General features: G+C 32.2%; 2 protein-coding genes across 2 annotated transcripts in view; both read right to left on the bottom strand.

Annotated features, from left to right (window-relative positions):
- tex (THO complex 3 homolog tex) overlaps positions 1–17,437 on the bottom strand; it is a 36,843-nt gene extending 19,406 nt beyond the window's left edge. Inside the window, exon 1 of the mRNA XM_035351558.2 lies at positions 17,177–17,437. Within this exon, the coding sequence (XP_035207449.1) occupies positions 17,177–17,362 (186 nt within the window). The 5' untranslated portion in view covers positions 17,363–17,437. The remainder of the gene's footprint in view (positions 1–17,176) is intronic.
- On the bottom strand, positions 10,705–17,103 carry LOC118182232 (Fanconi anemia group J protein-like). The gene has a single exon (XM_035351557.2). It carries the CDS (start codon positions 16,975–16,977, stop codon positions 14,230–14,232), a length of 2,748 nt encoding a protein of 915 aa, XP_035207448.1. The 5' UTR covers positions 16,978–17,103; the 3' UTR covers positions 10,705–14,229.
- Positions 17,438–17,740: the final 303 nt, after the last annotated feature.

Genomic DNA, 17,740 nt, shown 5'->3' with positions numbered 1-17,740 from the left:
ACCAATCATTATTTTTAAAATTTGCAGAAATACTTTTATACTGCAGCATTATACTTTAGAAAGCTCATCACCAAGAAATTAAATAAATAACAAGAAAATTATTTACAGAATTAAAAACAAACAAAAAACTGAAATCATCTACAGATTTTAATTTAAAGAATGTCAGCAATTAACTACTTTTGATTGGCTTTTTAGAAATTTGCCAAAATTTAGAATTACAAAAAAAAAAAAAAAAAAAAAAAAAAAAAAAAAAATACACTTCAGATATACTAACCAAATACCATCTGATTTCAGCACTTAATATTAGAAAATATATAGATCAATAACTGCTTCTGCTCTTGTAGCAAATGTAATGTGAATCTAGTGAATTATAATCTGCTACTTTGGAAAAATGAATCTCAAGTTACAATCTCCATATAATGCACATGATCATTCCATTCCCCTCACACAGTTCCCGTTCCCTTTACCCATACATGTTAATTAATATAACAGAAATGAAGTGGAGGAATAGGAATTTGAAAACTTAAATTCCTTCAACAGCAGATGTTATAAGTTAAAAGAAGCAAAAGGGGAAAAAGTAGCTTTCTGATTATCAGTTACAAGTAAATTGTTTAAGTGAACTAATAATAAGACTATAAAAAAAATTAAACAAAACCTTTCTTATACCCATTTCATTAAGACATGAGTCATGAATGACAAGTTTTGTGTAAATGTGTATAAGTACTTCTTACTATTACACTTAAACCAGCAACCTCCAAAGGAAAATCCCACAAAACAAGCTTTTTATTAAATGCCTAGATAATAATGTTATAGATGCACTGCAAGTTGCATCTATAACATTATGTATAGAACTTTTATATTCACCCAGCAGTAAAGGTAATTTGCAAAGTACAGTGGAAAATCTGAAATCATTGGGACTTCAGTGATCCCATATTTTAAATCGATTGATATTACATATAGAAATACATATAAAATACATATAGAATTCATATAGTATTACATATAGAAATACATATAAAAATGTGAAATACTCGTTTATGAAATAATGGACTATTTATGATCTTAAGGGAATCAAAATTAAAAAGAGCTCAAAAATTTTTTTATCTGCTTTATTAAACATTTCTGTCAAGGTTAGTTGTATAAGTTGCTTAGTTATTTGTCCTAATACATTCTTTTAAATTTTATAGAGAGACAATTTCTTATTTAGTTGCAAAATTCTACTGTTGAAGTCCTGCAATTGCGGTGTCGAGAATTCCCACTAAACTATCAGTTGAAATCTTTTCATTCTCAAAAGCCTCTTTATCACTTTCTTCACTATTGGTAGTGACATTTTCTGGACTTAAAATCCTACAACACAGTTTGCAGTTTGTTATTTGATTGTGACATTATCATTGTAATGGAAATCTTCAGTTATATGATCCTTCATTAACACTTCTCCGCATTTCTTCACAAATTCCATTAATTAGGAAAATTTTGCTTCTTAATGCATGCAAAAGGCTATGCCAAAATAAGGTTGTTCTGCCAGTTTTGAAATCTTACTTTCTTAAGCCCACCAGTGCCATTTTCTTGCACCAAGACTGCTATAGAAAGCAAGTGGTAAATATATTTTTGCTTTGCAGATCCTGCCACAGATCCAGAATTAGAAAATTTCTTCAATATACTTGAAAAACTGAACTTTAATTTTGATAAGAAATCTAATAATAATAGCCTGCAAAAAATAAGTTGGATCAAATGAGAAATTAAGGAAGAGCAGAATATGCTAACAACTTATTTTACTAACAATTTTGTTAACAAATTTACTAACAATTTTGTTAACAACTTATGTTCTTCAGAATATATTTTCCCTCTTCCTGTCTTCTATGAAAATAAAAGAAAACCAGTATGAGCAATTGCTTTATTAACTGAACTTAAGCTCTTTATAAACTAATTCTTTCCTTCCTTTCCACTGTTATGTTAACAAAAGAAAACCTAGTATGAGCAACATCCCGTTCCAAACAATTATGTCTTGGGGCTTCACCCATTGTTTAGGTCAGATAGAAAAATGCTAACCCCCTCTTCACAACCACCAAAGGGCCAAAAGCATGGTCATGGCTAATGTTGATCAATGCATTGTCCATGCTGTAATTCCCTAATCGGCAAGTGTTTGAAAGAGACATACAAAAATCTGAGTTAGTCAGGAGAAAAACTGCTGTTATACCTTCTTTTCTTTGGCTTCTTTTTTTAATGCATGAATATGGGTTTGTAATAAATTGAATGCATAGAGAATTGATAATAGCTTGATAAAATTTATTTTACAAAAAAGAACACTTTACAATTCTGGAACTTCCCACAAAACTACTCATACAGTTCTTCTCAGTATCACTGAGCACAATCAGTAGCTACATTTCAAACTATTGAGGATGTTTAATACAACACAGTGTAAAACACATTTAAAGAGTTAGGATTACTGAGATATCTCAATACTCTGAACTCATGCTGAACTAAATACTCCGTCTCTAGTCTTATATAGCTTTTTTTTTCTTGTCCATTGAGAAATCTGAAGTACCTCCCACTGGAAGGCATATAAGGGCTAAATATGGTCGTAGTTACATATCAAGATTTTAGGGTGTGACAGGCCTCCTCATGACACACCCTGCTTAAAGGTAAATCTGTCACTGCATTGCCTTGCTTCCTTGTTCATTTGAACATTAATATTGTACAGTACAAAGTCTGTAATCCAGAATGATCTATAGTTCGGACTTCAAAGCCACAAACCTTTTTTTTTTGTATGTTTTACGTTTACTCTTATTAGGTATAGTGCGTGCTTTATTTTGTGTGTTAGTACTTGAATAACCCTTATTCTTCGTATCTGCAATGCGGATTTTTTTTCATAAATTTTTAATTTCTCTTTGAATTCAGAAATAGGTTTACACCCATACAAAATAATTTTGTTACTACTCTGATCCGGTATCCCATTGATTACATAATCATGATGAAACATCAACAGAATCGCGACTGGCTATTTCACACATGGCAATTAAATATTCGGAAAGGGATTCACCAAGTTTTAAGTGTCGTTAAAGTCCAGACATAGTCTAAATGAACACCGCATATTTTTTCTACTTAGCATATTACTTGCGTAATCAGAACAGCTTGGCTAAATGGTTTGTTTCTTTAACCATTCTGAAATCTGTTCATCAATTTCACGCTGCTCTGTGGTTGCGGTGCGCAATGAACTGTTGATCTGTCAGCACTATCCTCATCTTCAGGGCAGATGTTTTTATTTTATTCGGCTTATAATTCCTTACTAAGAGTAGTATTTTATCTCGATGTACTCCATCTTTGATATGATTTAAATCAATTTCCTCGTCATTATAAATATCACGAATACACATCAAATAGTTTTCTGGTTGCAATTTTCTAATTTCGACTATGTGTAATGTATGCTTTGTTGGCTTTAGTTTTCCACATGCAAATTTTGATTGGAGGTCAATCGGCGGTAAGCTAACGTGGTTGCCGCTGATTGGCCGAGTATTATATATATGTACGCCGGTATCAACAAATGTCTTGTTCTCTTGGTATTATGAGTTAGCATTATGCTAGTTTTCTTTCACTCAATGATTTTAAATGTAAAAGCTACAGTGTTAGCTTATTTTATTTTAATTTACAGAATAAAGCATTAATTTTCTTTAGATTAGTCTTAGCTTTATTTAAGGGAAGCAAAATACACTTTGCCTTTATCACCACTGCCGACAGGGTTATGGGCCCAGCGCCAACAGCTAATCGGTCATCCAGTTCAACTCATCATTGAAGGAATGTATGTGAAGAGGGCCGTTATCCACAAAAAGAAGCATACCTGTCTTAGAAGTTTGTTCAAGTCGTTGTGCTCACACTTAATTGAAGATGTCCTTACTACCTGAAGTTTTCAGCTGTTAAACCATGACAACTGGGATCGATGGAAAGTCGACATGAAAATGCTGTTACTGGATAGAAATTGTTGGAGCTTCATAGAAGATAAAGAAAAAGAATTAGATAAAAGTTTAACAAGGCGTGAAAAGCAGGAGTTCACACTGAGAGAGAACAGAGCCTTCACTACATTATATTATGAAATTAAAACTGAGTTCAGACAGCTGATACAAGAATGTTCAAGTGGTAAAGAATCATGGGAAGTTCTACAGAAACAATTCGAACCCAAAACAAGAGCAAGGATAATTCAGTTACTGAATGAATTTTTTAGTATTAGATATATGCCAAATGAAGAAATAGGATTATTCATCGCGAGGATAAGAATGACTGCAAAGAAGTTGGCTGAAGCTGGTCACAATTTGGCAGATCTTTTTAAAGGATTTCAGGCAATAAGGAGATTACCCTCGGAATACTTTGTACAGTTGATCTATAGGTGGAAGGGCGAAGATTTTACGCTGGAAAGAATTGCTGAAGAATTGGTAAGGGAAGAAAGCTGACTTCGCCAGGTAAATGCCGATTTAGAAGACAGCAAGGTAAGCGTGTTTAATACTATTGGTTCAAATGCAGGGAAAGATAAAGTTGAAAATAAAACTAAATCTAAGAAAAAGATGGGGAATATGAGAATAGGACCTTGTTTCAGATGTCATAAATTTGGGCACTTAATCGCTAAATGTAAAGAAAATGTAAGTAAAAATCAGAAGTTTAAAATAGACGATAAAAAATGGACAGTTTAAAGATAAAGAATTAATGTTAGTAGAAAATTATATAACAACTACAGATACAGGAGGAAAGGCAGATAAATTTAATTGGGTCGTAGATACTGCAGCTACAACTCATTTCTGTAATAATAGAAATTTAATGACAAATTTTGAAGAAATAAACGATATACGTATGTCTTTAGTTGTAGGAAATTGTGAAAGTAAAGTACTAGGAAAGGGTACCGTCAAAATTTGCAGCAAAAGTAGGCAATCGAATAAATTGGATTGAGTTAGATAATGTTATATAATCCAAATCTAAGAAGAAATTGAAATTTATTATCGGGAGCAAGGTTAGAAAAGGCAGGTGCTCATTTTGTGATTTCAAAAGGGAACATGTGGATATACTTTAATAATTGGGATAGATTATGCTACGCTAAACGATATGACGGACTTTATCATGTAAAACCATTTAGGTATGCAACAAATAAAAGGGAAGCTGGTTACGGTACAGAAATTGGAAAGTTAAATAAAGTAGACGATGTGATGCTATGGCATCGGAGATTTAGCCACGTAAATTTTGATTATATTAAGAAAACTAGTAAGAATCAAAGCGTGAAACGGTTACCAGAAATTGGAAAACCAATGGAGAGGTGTGAACCGTGTATTATTGCTAAATCTAGTAGAATAACTTTTAAAACTGTTCCGAAGAGATCGGATAAACCATTGCAGTTGGTTTATTTAGATGTTTGTGGCCCACTACCAGTTCCATCTAAAGGTGGGAGTAAATATTTTCTCGCTATTGTGGATGACTATATTAGATTAGTAAAAGTGTATTGTATGAAAAATAAAAATGAATTGTCCTACAACTTCGAGAATTATCATAGGCAAATGGAAAGACTGACGAATAGAAAATTAATAAGTATACGCACCGATAACGGTGGGGAATTCTGTAACAGGCAATTCGAAGGGTACTTAGCCGAAAATGGAATTAATGTTGAACGCACAAACGCGTACACCCCAGAAGAGAATGGTGTGTGTGAATGTTTTAAACGAGCGGCATTAGATGCAGTTAAAGCTATGCTTAATGATGGTAAAATGGGAAAAGAATGGTGGGCAGAAGCTCTTGGCTGTTTCGTACATACGTGGAACAGAGTATGTCATAAAAGCAACCGAACCCCTTATGAAATGTTCCTAAATAGAATCCAGTGTTGTTTATTTTAAAATATTTGGTTGTAAAGCCTATGTTGGCGTGCCAAATCAGATTAGAAATAAATTACAAATGAGGTGCAAAGAAGGAATCATGGTAGGATATGCAAAGGAAACTAAGGGTTATAGGATATGGCTGCCAGAAAAACGTAGATTAATAGAAACCTGTACTGTAAAGTTCAATGAAAAACTGTATGCAGCAACTGGCATCCTGGAACAGAAATCAAAACCTAAATTTAAAAGACTAGAGCAATCTGAGCTATTAGCAGAATCAGATGAAGAACAGGAAATTTCTAGAGAAGAAATAAAGTTGTCAGATGACAAATCTACTCCGAAAGAAGTATCAGATTTAAACTGGCAAAGAAAAGCAGTTAAAAGGCCAGATGGAACACGTACAGACATATATTATTATGTAGAGGGAACAGACACCCATTTTAGATCCTATAATGATATTGAAAAGTATTGTGAGGCAAGAAATATTAAATTTGAAAAAGATAAGATCGATTTTAGTAGAAAAAACGAATACTCGGGGAAAGTTAATTTTGTAGAACAGGAGACTAGCTCCGTGTCTGAAGAGGCAAATTCCATAGAAATTGTTATCCCACAAAATTTTAAAGAAGCACGGAAATCAGTAAATGCCGAAGAATAGGATAAGGCAATGAAAGAAGAAATTGACACAATGAAGAAAAGAAAGGTTTGGGAATTAGTCGAAAAGCCAGAAAATAAAACTATGATAGGAAACAAATGATTCTATACGCTAAAAAGAAATGAAAAGAAACAAGTGGTTAGATACAAAGCACATTTAGTAGCACAGGGATTCAGGGTGAAGATTTTGATGACGTTTACAGTCCTGTGGTAAATTTTCAATCATAAGAATATTTTTCACTATCCTGGTATGTTTATATGGATGGACTAATTGTCAGTTAGATGTAAAGAACGCATATTTATATGCACACCTAAATGAGAAAATATATATGACCCAACTAGAGGGATTTATCGAAGAGGAAAATAAAGTGTGTTATTACACAAGACCATTTACGGTCTACATCAATGCGGCCGTGAATGGTTTTGTGAATTTGAAAGTACTTTAGAAAATCTACATTTTAAGAAAATACAATGGGGTAATTGTGTTTATAAGAGTTCAAATGTAATTCTCTTGTTATATGTAGATGATATTGTGATTTTTAGTAAAGATCAATATAGTATAGATAAAGTAATTTCACAGCTGAGTAAGTTTTTTATCTTAAAAGTATTAGGCAAAACTGAAACATTACTTGGAATTGAATTCTTAGAGAATGAGGTTTTTATACATCAGCAAAAATATATCAAAGAAATTTTTGAAAAATTTAAACATTTCCATTGATTTTTCTAGATCGCCAATAGAAAATAGCCGAACTAAGCACACAGACGTAAAATATCACTTTGTTAGAAGACTAATAAATGATGGAGTGTTTGACCTTGAATTTATCACCAATAAGTTAAATACTGCCGACTTATTTACAAAAGCAGTGATGGCTGTTAATTTAAGAAAGTTTTGTTTAGGTGTTTTCAGTGTTTAAAGACAATACGTGTTTTCGTATAATAGAATTGAACTATGAACTTCTGTGTAAGTTTTGTTTTTGTCTTTGCATGAGGAAAAGAGGGCCGTTTGTTGGCTTTAGTATTCCACATGCAAATTTTGATCGGAGGTCAATCGGCGATAAGCTAACGTGGTTGCCGCTGACGTCAAGATCGGCTGAGTATTATATATATGTACGCCGGTATCTGCGAATGTCTTGTTCTCTTGTGTTATTACGAGTTAGCATAATGCTAGTTTGCTTTCATCAAATGATTTTAAATGTAAAGGCTACAGTGTTAGCTCTTTTATTTTAATTTATGGAATAAAGCATGAATTTTATTTAGATTAGTCTTAGCTTTATTTAAGGGAAGCAAAATATGCTTTGCCTTTATCACCACTGCCAACAGTTTTATGTGATAATACTTTCTCTTTAATTCTATAAACAGACATAATTTCTTGTTCAGTTACAATGTTCCGCTGTTCAAGTCCTATAATTGCTGTGTCGAGAATACCGATTAATTTGTCAATCAAAATTTTTTCATTTTCAATAACCTCTGTGTCACTTTCTTCACTATCAGAAGCGAGTTATAATGACGAGGAATTTGATTTAAATCATATCAAAAATGGAGTACATCGAGATGAAATACTACATTTCGTAAGGAATTATAAGCCAAATAAAACAAAAACATCTGCACTGAAGATAAGGATAGTGCTGACACATCAACTCTCAATTCATTGCGTGCCGCGACGTACCCCCTCAGCAGAGCAGCGCGAAATTGATAAACAGATTTCGGAAGGTTAGAGAAACAAAGGATATGCCTTTATCCATTTTTTGCAGCAATTCCACTTTTTGTTTGATGGACATCAAAACATACTTTCGCTTTGTAGATCTTTTGGCAGCTCCAGCCACGGAAATTCTATTTGACATAATCGAAAGTTCAAGCTTACTTTTATAAAATTGCTCTAACAGTCTGCAAAAAATAATAAGCCGGATCCAATTCGAAGATTAAGGAATAATGCAATCTGCAACATTAACTGAAATAGAGCTCAGCTTATGCCGTCCGTTATACATTAAATGCGCATGCGTAAATGCGTTTCTATGCGCATGCGCAGAAAGTTCGTAACTTTGAGGTCCGGATTAATGACTTTTGACTGTACTGGCATAAAACTACATAGAATTTTTACAAGATAGTTAAATTTTATGCCCCAAGACCATTCATGGTAATTAAGTCACTTAGAATGCAAGCACACTGCTCACCCAAAAATATAGAAAAGGCAAAATCAAGTTAAATCAAATTAAATTCGTCAATTCTAATGAGAATGCACTAGCGAAGTAAAATACTGTGGTTTTACATAATTTCTGAGTAAGCTATTCGTAAAAATTGAAATAATTCTTGCCTTTAAACTTGTATTCCATATTAAGATTTAACTTTAAATTAATGTACATAATTACTGCAAAAATTAGATGATTGTTGCGTAGTTTACGCGAGACGAGATCATTTGGGATCACATTACACGAACCGGCAAATCAGGATGTTGAACCATGAAAGCATAGTAAATTCTAAAATTAATGTCCTTTTAGAAAACTTTAAACCATATTAAAATGTTTATGCCTTCTAAAAAAAAAAAAAAAAAATTATTAGAACTAACCTTTGTTAAATTTTTTTATGTGTATACTGAATGTTGTCGCCAACAAAGTGTGCTTGGCGGGATTTGAGCCGGCGAAACGGAAAAGTACCCATTTTTCATTTTTACTTTTGTGACTTTATGTGGCGATGGCAGTATACAGATTATAATATAGATAATATTAAATAGTTTTGGATGCTGTTAAGGAATTCTGTGTGTCTCACATACCAAAGAAACAGAAACTTTTATATAAGGTTAGTTGATACAGTCAAAAGTCGTTAAGTCGGACACCCATAATTCGGAATGATCTATAATACGGACCTCAAAACTAAAAACTTTCTGCGCATGCGCCGCGCCTACACATGCGCATAGGCGTTTACGCGTGCGCGTAAGACCTTTTACGACTGCGCATATGAGTGTGCGCAAGTGCAGAATACGTTTTCGCGTGCGCGTTTTATGTATAATGGGCGTATAAGCTAAAATTATCTAATTATCTATTTCAGTTAATGTTGATGATTGCGTGGTTCCTTAATTTTCGAATTGGATCCGGCTTATTATTTTTTGCAGACTGTAAGAGCAATTTTATAAAAGTAAGCTTAAACTTTCGATTATATCAAATAGAATTTCCGATATATATTTGTTAATATGTAAAGGATCTAAAGCGAAAGTATGTTTTGAAATCCGAAATCTGTTTATCAATTTCACGCTGCTCAGCGGGGGGAGGGGGATCGCCGCGGCGGGCGCGTAATGAATTGGAAGTTGACGCCGCAGCAGGCGGGTAATGAATTGGAAGTTGATCTGTCAACACTATCCTTATCTTCAGCGCAGATGTTTTTATTTTATTTGGCTTATAATTCCTTACCAAATGTAGTATTTCATCTCGATATGCTCCGTCTTTGATATGATTTAAAACAAGTTCCTCGTCATTATTATTCGCTTTCGATAGCGAAGAAAGTGACAGAGGTTATTGAAAACGAAAAAATTTCGATTGACAAATTAATCGGTGTTCTAGACACAGCAATTATAGGACTTGAACAGTGGAACTTTGTAACTGAACAAGAAATTATGTCTGTTTAATAGAATTAAAGAGAAAGTATTATCACATGAAACGAAGCAAAACTTAAACAACTTACATTGAAAGAAATGTTTAATAAAGTAAACAAATAAATATTAAGCTTTTTCTTTTTGCAAATTTTGATACCCTTTAGATCATAATTGTTCTTTATTTCATAAATTACGTTTTCATATTTTTAATTTTAGAATTTCTGCATGCCATCTTATGAGATTTAAACTGATGATCCATAATCCGGAATCGCCGAAGTCCCGACGAGTCCGGATTAACGACTTTTGACTGTATTTCCTTTTTGTATTGGTAGATTACATAACAAGTATTTACATTCTTATTTTATTTCCTTGTTTGATTTAAAATGCAATTTACTGAGTTTATATAATTTTTGTTTTAATTATATTTTGAATGCCAATTTACTGGGGAGGGCATTGGATGTAAACAGGAATGGCACCAAAAAATTGTAAATGTATACCCTGAAATATACTTTTAATGCTACAGAATTATAAAGTATTTGAAGAAAAAGAGTTTTGTGAGATGAGGAAAAATTGATGATCAAGCAGATACATCTTTAAAATATGAGAGTAGGGGGGGAAAAAAACTTCTTTCTGCAAATTAAAAAAACTATTTATTGAGGAACTAGATCAAATAAAGCAAACAAAATACATTAAAGCATATTAAAGATCAGTATCAGTTCAATATACAAGTTTAAACTTATAAACTACGTTTACAAATTTCATATTATCACATCAATTTACAATAATCTATAATTTCTAAATGAATTTCATTTATAAAAGCTAAAATCCATAATTTTAAAACTACTAAGTAAAAAAATTAGAAGTTCACAATAAGATAAGCAAAGATATACATCTTTAAAAAATGCAATTTAAAAAGCTATTTAATAAGCATCAGTATTCAATATACAAGTGAAGTGCTGTTTGTAAAAACTGCATTATCAAGAAAGAGCAATCAGAATTTTTGACAGACAATTTGCTTATCATGCGGCATGCCAATGACAACAAATTCATCTATAAATATAAATCAGTTGCAGGTACAATATCATTTGAAAGTGGGACTGCAAAAAACAAGTCTTGAATAGTTTATCAATCTACTGAATTTCCCCTAGTGTAAGACACACCTTGATTTTGAAACGTCAGAATCGGGGAGGGGGGAAATAGGTTGACAGACTGGATTACAATGTAATAAGAGAAAAATACTACATAAAGTTATTGAATTTAATATACAAATGTTTATTGTCAGAACTCCCATCCATTAGCTGAGCATCATCTGTGAACACCCTAAAGAACACAATACCATTATAAATTGCAGTTTTCCAGATGCATTGTTTCGGTTCATCTTCACTGTAGACTGTCTCATTCTAAAATGCATCAGAATGCATGATATTTGATTAACTTTACTCTGCAAGTATATGGAAACATCCCTTATTAGCAAACGAGTTATGAACAATTGACCAATTTTTAAAGGGAGAATTCATAGCAGTGCTCCACCATAAAGCTGTTCACATCCTAATATACATTGCCTGCATTCTCATGCATGCTGGCTGCAGCACAAAGGCAAATTTTAATGAGGGTGTCTTGACATAAAGGTGTGCGCACCCTTACAACAGGATGACACTTTAAACAAAAATAACAATAAAATGCACAACAGGTGCAGTTTACAATCTTTGAAACTGTCTTTTTGGACAATTTCAATTTTTATGATTAGCAATATGTAAAATAATGCAGAAAATTATGCTTGAAAGCCCAATGTTTTGATATTATACGATGATACCAATTATCTGCAGACAAGATGTTTATGCAGATTAAAAAACAATACCATCAAATGTTTTACAGGGTACTATTCGGTTTTGAGGGGTTACTATTTGTAAAAAATCGCCAAACTATGTTGTTGATGCCAAATATTATTGCGGCAACCATAACGCAAGAAAGGATGTATGATAGTAAAAAAACTATCTAAGATTGATGTTTTAATTTAGATGAAAAGTTAATTTAATATAATACTTTTTTATTGTTATAATTTATATTAAAAAGGCTAAACATGACTGAATGAAGAGTAAATAACTATTTCAGATCATTATAATTTATATAAAAATTGCTAAACATAACTGAATGGATACTTGCATCGCTATTTTTCTACCGAGTTATCGCTAAAGCATAATTTCATCTTGTTAGTTGTTCAAACACAATTTTCTATAACGAATGATGCTTTTTCTTTGAAAAAAATTCTCGGTAAAGTGCAGAATCGCCAACTTATTTGTTTGCCGCTTTTACAAGGGTAAAAACAATTGGATTTCTGTCAATTTTCTTTTACTTTTTAAGTGAAAATAGGTCGATGTGTACATAAAGTCAAGAGTGTGTGTAGTGCCATTTTTGTGCAATTCTGGGATATTTTTTTAAGTGAAAATAGGTCGATGTGTACATGGATCGCGTTAAGCAGTGGGTGATTCTGCACTTTACCCAAAATTCTATTGTAGACTTTTCGTCATGGCCAATTCCTAAATTATTAAATCCATCAGATATGAAAAAAGAATTTAAAAATTAAACTAGTATTTTAGTGGCGTCTTGAGAAATATAGAACTATATAAACTTACGCAATCTGAAATCAGCGCGTTTGCGCATACATTTTCGCTGCAATTTTTTTACGATCCTCAAAACGGAATAGTACTTTCTACATTAACAGAGACAATCAGCAATTTGGATTGGCTCAATTACTTGTTATTCATAATATCCATTTTTTTACACATAAAACACCACACAGATAATGAAAGATAGCACTTTTATGTTAAGATCAATTTGACCTTAAAAGAAATTTAGATCAATATGAGAAAATGAAGGGATATAATTTTTTTTAGGGAATATAATACTAAAAAATACATTCTATTTGTTTCATAGCTGCCAACTTAAAAATCTCAAAAATTTTCTTATATTTTTATACTGAAAAATCCTGAGTAGGCTCTTTTTTTATCAAAGTAATTTTAATTACAATAATAAAATTTAAAATTAATCTTCATAGTATTTGTCTGGGAAAATTTAGTAAGGTACCACATATTAAAGTAATATAAAATCAAATACAAATATTACCTGATTACACATTGCTTGAATCTTCATATTAAAATCTATAAGTGTCTCGGATGAAATTAAATTTAATAAGATGAATAAAATGGAATATTGCAAATGAAATAAAATTTGGGTGAAGTGCAGAATTGCCTACTTATTTTGGTGCTTTACGTTTGGCACTTTTTACAAGAGTAAGAAGAATTGGATTTATGTCAATTTCCTTTGACTTTTTAAGTGAAAATACATCAATGTGTGACATGGACAAAGTTAAGGGAGTGCGCAATGCCTAGTTTGTGAAATTCTTTGACTTCATTTACCTTCCTGGCACCGATCTTGGCATATATATATATAAAAACCCACAGGGCACCCAAATGTAAACCTTTATCAAAAAATTATTCACTAGAGGTGGAGGGAGAAACGTTTTCCTTATTTAAAACTAAAAATTAAAAATTGAAACTGGAAGAACTGATTTAACAAGAGTTGGCAGCTATGTTTGCCCCAGCAATTCATTATCTCATAAAATGTAACTGTAATCAAACTACTAAAGGTTTAATCTATTTTCAAATAAAAAGATTTGAGATAAATAACAATGAAATGGATATGATACACCTTGCAGAATTTTCGCAAGTTAATATGATTGAACAAAGCAGTCAAAATGTAATACACCACAGTGAATTCAGCAGATTTTTTTTTTTTTAAATCATTCCCTTAATTTACAAAAGCAATAATCATTAAATAATTAAGTTAAAAAGCTGACAAATTATAACTTCAAAACAATCAATTAAAATTATGAAATTTTGAGCTAAACATCTTAACAGAACTTTGAAAGGTCTTTAATAAAGGTAAAGATTTAATAAGGTAGTCAAAATATAACAATGCATATTATATTATCAACACCAAAACAATCAAATATACACTTTTCAACTTTTAAAACAAATTCTTTCCATTAATGTATAAAAATCAATATATTATTTATTTAATAAAAGAAACTAACTACAGAATAATCAAATTTATAAGTTCCTTTTCTATGTTTTTAGTTTATGTTATGACATATCACTGAATAGGTTTAGCTCTCTGCACAAAACAACTTAATGATGATAATGCCTCATTAAAAGATGGATAATGTTTAACTTCCTTTCTTATCCATTTTGAAAGTGAATTTAAGTGCCGTTCATTCTGGAACCGTTCATCAACAATAATCAGAGCACCAAAGTCATCTCGATGACGTATACATCGTCCCAGGGCTTGGTTTAAGGCCCGGAAAGCTTGGATTTCATACCAAGCTGAACCAGTCAATATATTCCTTTTCGAGGAATGCATATCATTATATTTTCGTTTCAGATCAACTTGTATATCTTTTATATTTGGGAAAGGAATCCCAATTGTTATCACAGCTCGTGCATTATTGTCTGCAAAATCTAATCCTTCACTTACTTTTCCACGACAGACTGCAAAAAACAAAGCACCATCAACTTCTCCTTCACTATTATTTTCAGTTCCTTTAACAGCATTGTAAAAGTCACCTATAACTTGGACAAAATCATTACTTTGACCACGAGGCTCACAGAAAACTTTTTTTCGCAAAGAAAGTTTCTCGAACAAGCCAGTTAACTCCCATCGGTTTATGAGCTTCTCGAGCATGCTGTATGATGGCAAAAAGCACAATATGCCATGAGGTACAACCATACATACTTGCAGAACTAAATTTCCTACATCATCCTGGAAAGCAAATGTTGAAGAATTCTGAAATGTTGCATTAAGCAAATTATTATTAGGTCCTCTGCCAATTGTGCCAACCCACACTTGGGTATTTGATATGACATGATTTGCTTCCAAAGTAATCTGAAATGGCATGCCTAATTCAGACTGGAATGATATCAAAGGAGATAATGTACCAGAAGCAACAATCAAAGTATGGATATCATCCTTTATATCAGAAAATGCAACAGCAGGATTTAAACACCAGAAATGCATGGTTAACTCTACACCACCAAGTGCAGAAGTTCGTTTCTTAGACTGCAGTTTGGACAGTTTTGATTTTATAACAACAAATCGATAATCAGGAACGAAGATCATATTATTGTAATACAGATAAGTCAAAGGCTGAATGAGACATTTCAAACAAGTAATAGTCAAACCAGAAATTTTAGGATCATCATTATTTAAAATGCTATTTTCATCCTTTGATTCATTTTTCTCAGCAAAGATTTTACTAAATTTAATTTTAAATTCATCAAAACTTTCAGGCCCCAAACCAACATAATTTAACACAGCAATCATATCATTACCATTCCAGACTTTAGCAGATGAATCAAATGATGTGTATTCTGATAAATTATTTGAATTTAATTTCAACCAATCTGCCAGGTTTGTTAAAATTTTGGCAACATACAGATAGCATTCTGGAATAGTTTGGCTTCGCTGTCCCATTTTTTGTAAATCAGTAATCGAGTCAGTAAGTTGAGACAATGTAATACTACTACTGGCAGCTTCTCTTGCAGAATCCTCCAAGTTATGAGCTTCATCCATAACTACTATAGTTCCTTTCAAACTAATATCCAGAGCTGACCTAATAAGAGGGTCAACTAAATAATTATAAGGACAAAATACAATATCTGCAGATATAAGTAGTTCTCGAGCTCCATAGTACGGACAAGCTTTAGCACGTCTACAAACACCTACAAAATCTTCTAAATCAAAAGCAGATAATAATTTTTTTGAATTGTAATGGCTAATCATTTTAGAATTCCTAAAATACCTACATCCTGGGCCATTTTTATCGTGAATCAACTCCTCACATGCTTCATTTTTATTATCAGTTCTTGAAACTTCAGGATGAATACATGTTCTTTCCCGACTAGACAAAATTGTCATCTTTACGTCTTTATACGGTGTTTTTCTCAGTTCTCTTATAATCTGTTCAATCTGCTTATGAGTACGTGTTCCAAAATATATTCTAGGAAGCTTCCGCAGAACTCCATCATTTGCAGTTTGACCCTCATACTTTACTTTTGAGGTACGAACTGGACTGGATGTGCTATTAATTTCAGTATTCTGCAACAGTTCATCGTTTTTTGATGTAAATATGTCTGAATTTAATATAGGAGAGTGCAAACGTGGACTGCTAGGTGTACTATTTTTTTGCAAATGTGGACTGTTAGATGTAGAATTACCTGATGGAGAATTAGACAACCTTGAAATTGATTTACACTTTTTAACAGGCTGAAAGTCATCCATATCTTCCACATTATCAATATAAATTATACCTCTCTTTTTATTCTTCTCAGCTGCATATCGTGAATTCTTTATTAAACGATCTAATTTTTCTGCTTCTTCATTACTTGAGGTATCTGCAGGTTTAGAATCATCATTTATATTATGCTTTTCAAGTTTTTCTGCAATTTCTTTTTCTGCCTGATCAAAATTATCTTGAATTTTATTTCCTTCATTTAGATGCACATCTTCATCCAGTATTACACCGCGTGTGTTTAGTTCTCTTTCTAATTCAGCTTCCATCTTCTTGATTTCCTTTTTAGTTTTCTTCTGCCAAGCTAGACAAGCACATAATAAAGCGAGACTCTTTCCGCTGCCCGTAGGAGACTCCAACAAACAATTAAATTTTTTATTTAAACATTTTATAATTTTATCCATCATACAAATTTGCGATGGATATGCTTTGTACGGAAATAATATAGGCACACCACCAATCGTATAAGCCTTCTCGGAACTACACCCATTTGAACATTCCCCATTACTTTTATTAATATTTCCCTCATTCTCTGAAGCATATGTTTGAAACATTTCACTTTACGAAAACAATTATTTCTTCAAACGTTTCTTCATACGGTTGTGATAAAGACGGCCATTAAATGATTTCGCGCCAAAATGATCACGTGCCCCACTACGGCGAACCACGCTATCTGAAACCTAAAACCATAACATAAACATTCATATAAACTATATAATTTATATTTATTTTGTTTAATTTTTAACAACTTACCAGTCTATCCCGGTCAAGAACGAAGAGACAAACCGTTCTATCATAGCTACCAGAAGCCAGACGTCTTCCGTCAGAATTCCAGTTTATTGAATGAACCTTAGAAGAATGAGCTTGATATTCCTTTATTCTACTATTATTTTGAAAATAAGTTCTCATTGTTTCAGCATATGATGTGCCTAATGTCATTTTGTCTTTCAATTTGTGCCGGTAACAGAACTTAAAAAATAAAAATTATTTACAGCATTTCTTTGCTCACTTCAGTTCATTAAATCCAGCTTTTGAATAATCGGAGCATCGCGAATACGTACGTTCATAACTGAAGTAAATTGTATCAGATGAACATATATTTAATTAAAAAAAAACAGTAAAATTTACGATAAATTTGTGAATATTTTAATAGTTTAAAATAAAAGTAAGTTGACAATAAATCAAAATAATAAAAAGTAAGTAACCTTTGTTAATAGATTATGCAATGAAACATGTTTTAGGTGCATGAAGCTTATTACCGCTCGTTTTAGGTTACGTTTCTTAGGACTTACGTTTCTCGGGACCAAAGTTCTGCTA

The sequence above is a fragment of the Stegodyphus dumicola genome, chromosome 2, assembly GCF_044657685.1.
Source record: "Stegodyphus dumicola isolate Sdum_Otavi_A_Nest chromosome 2, ASM4465768v1".
In the NCBI taxonomy this organism is placed as follows: domain Eukaryota; kingdom Metazoa; phylum Arthropoda; class Arachnida; order Araneae; family Eresidae; genus Stegodyphus; species Stegodyphus dumicola.
This window is presented reverse-complemented; position numbering and strand designations above follow the sequence as displayed.

Coding starts and splice junctions, on each gene's coding strand:
- LOC118182232 (XM_035351557.2), bottom strand. CDS start 16,977: ATGTTTCAAACATATGCTTCAGAGAATGAGGGAAATATTAATAAAAGT.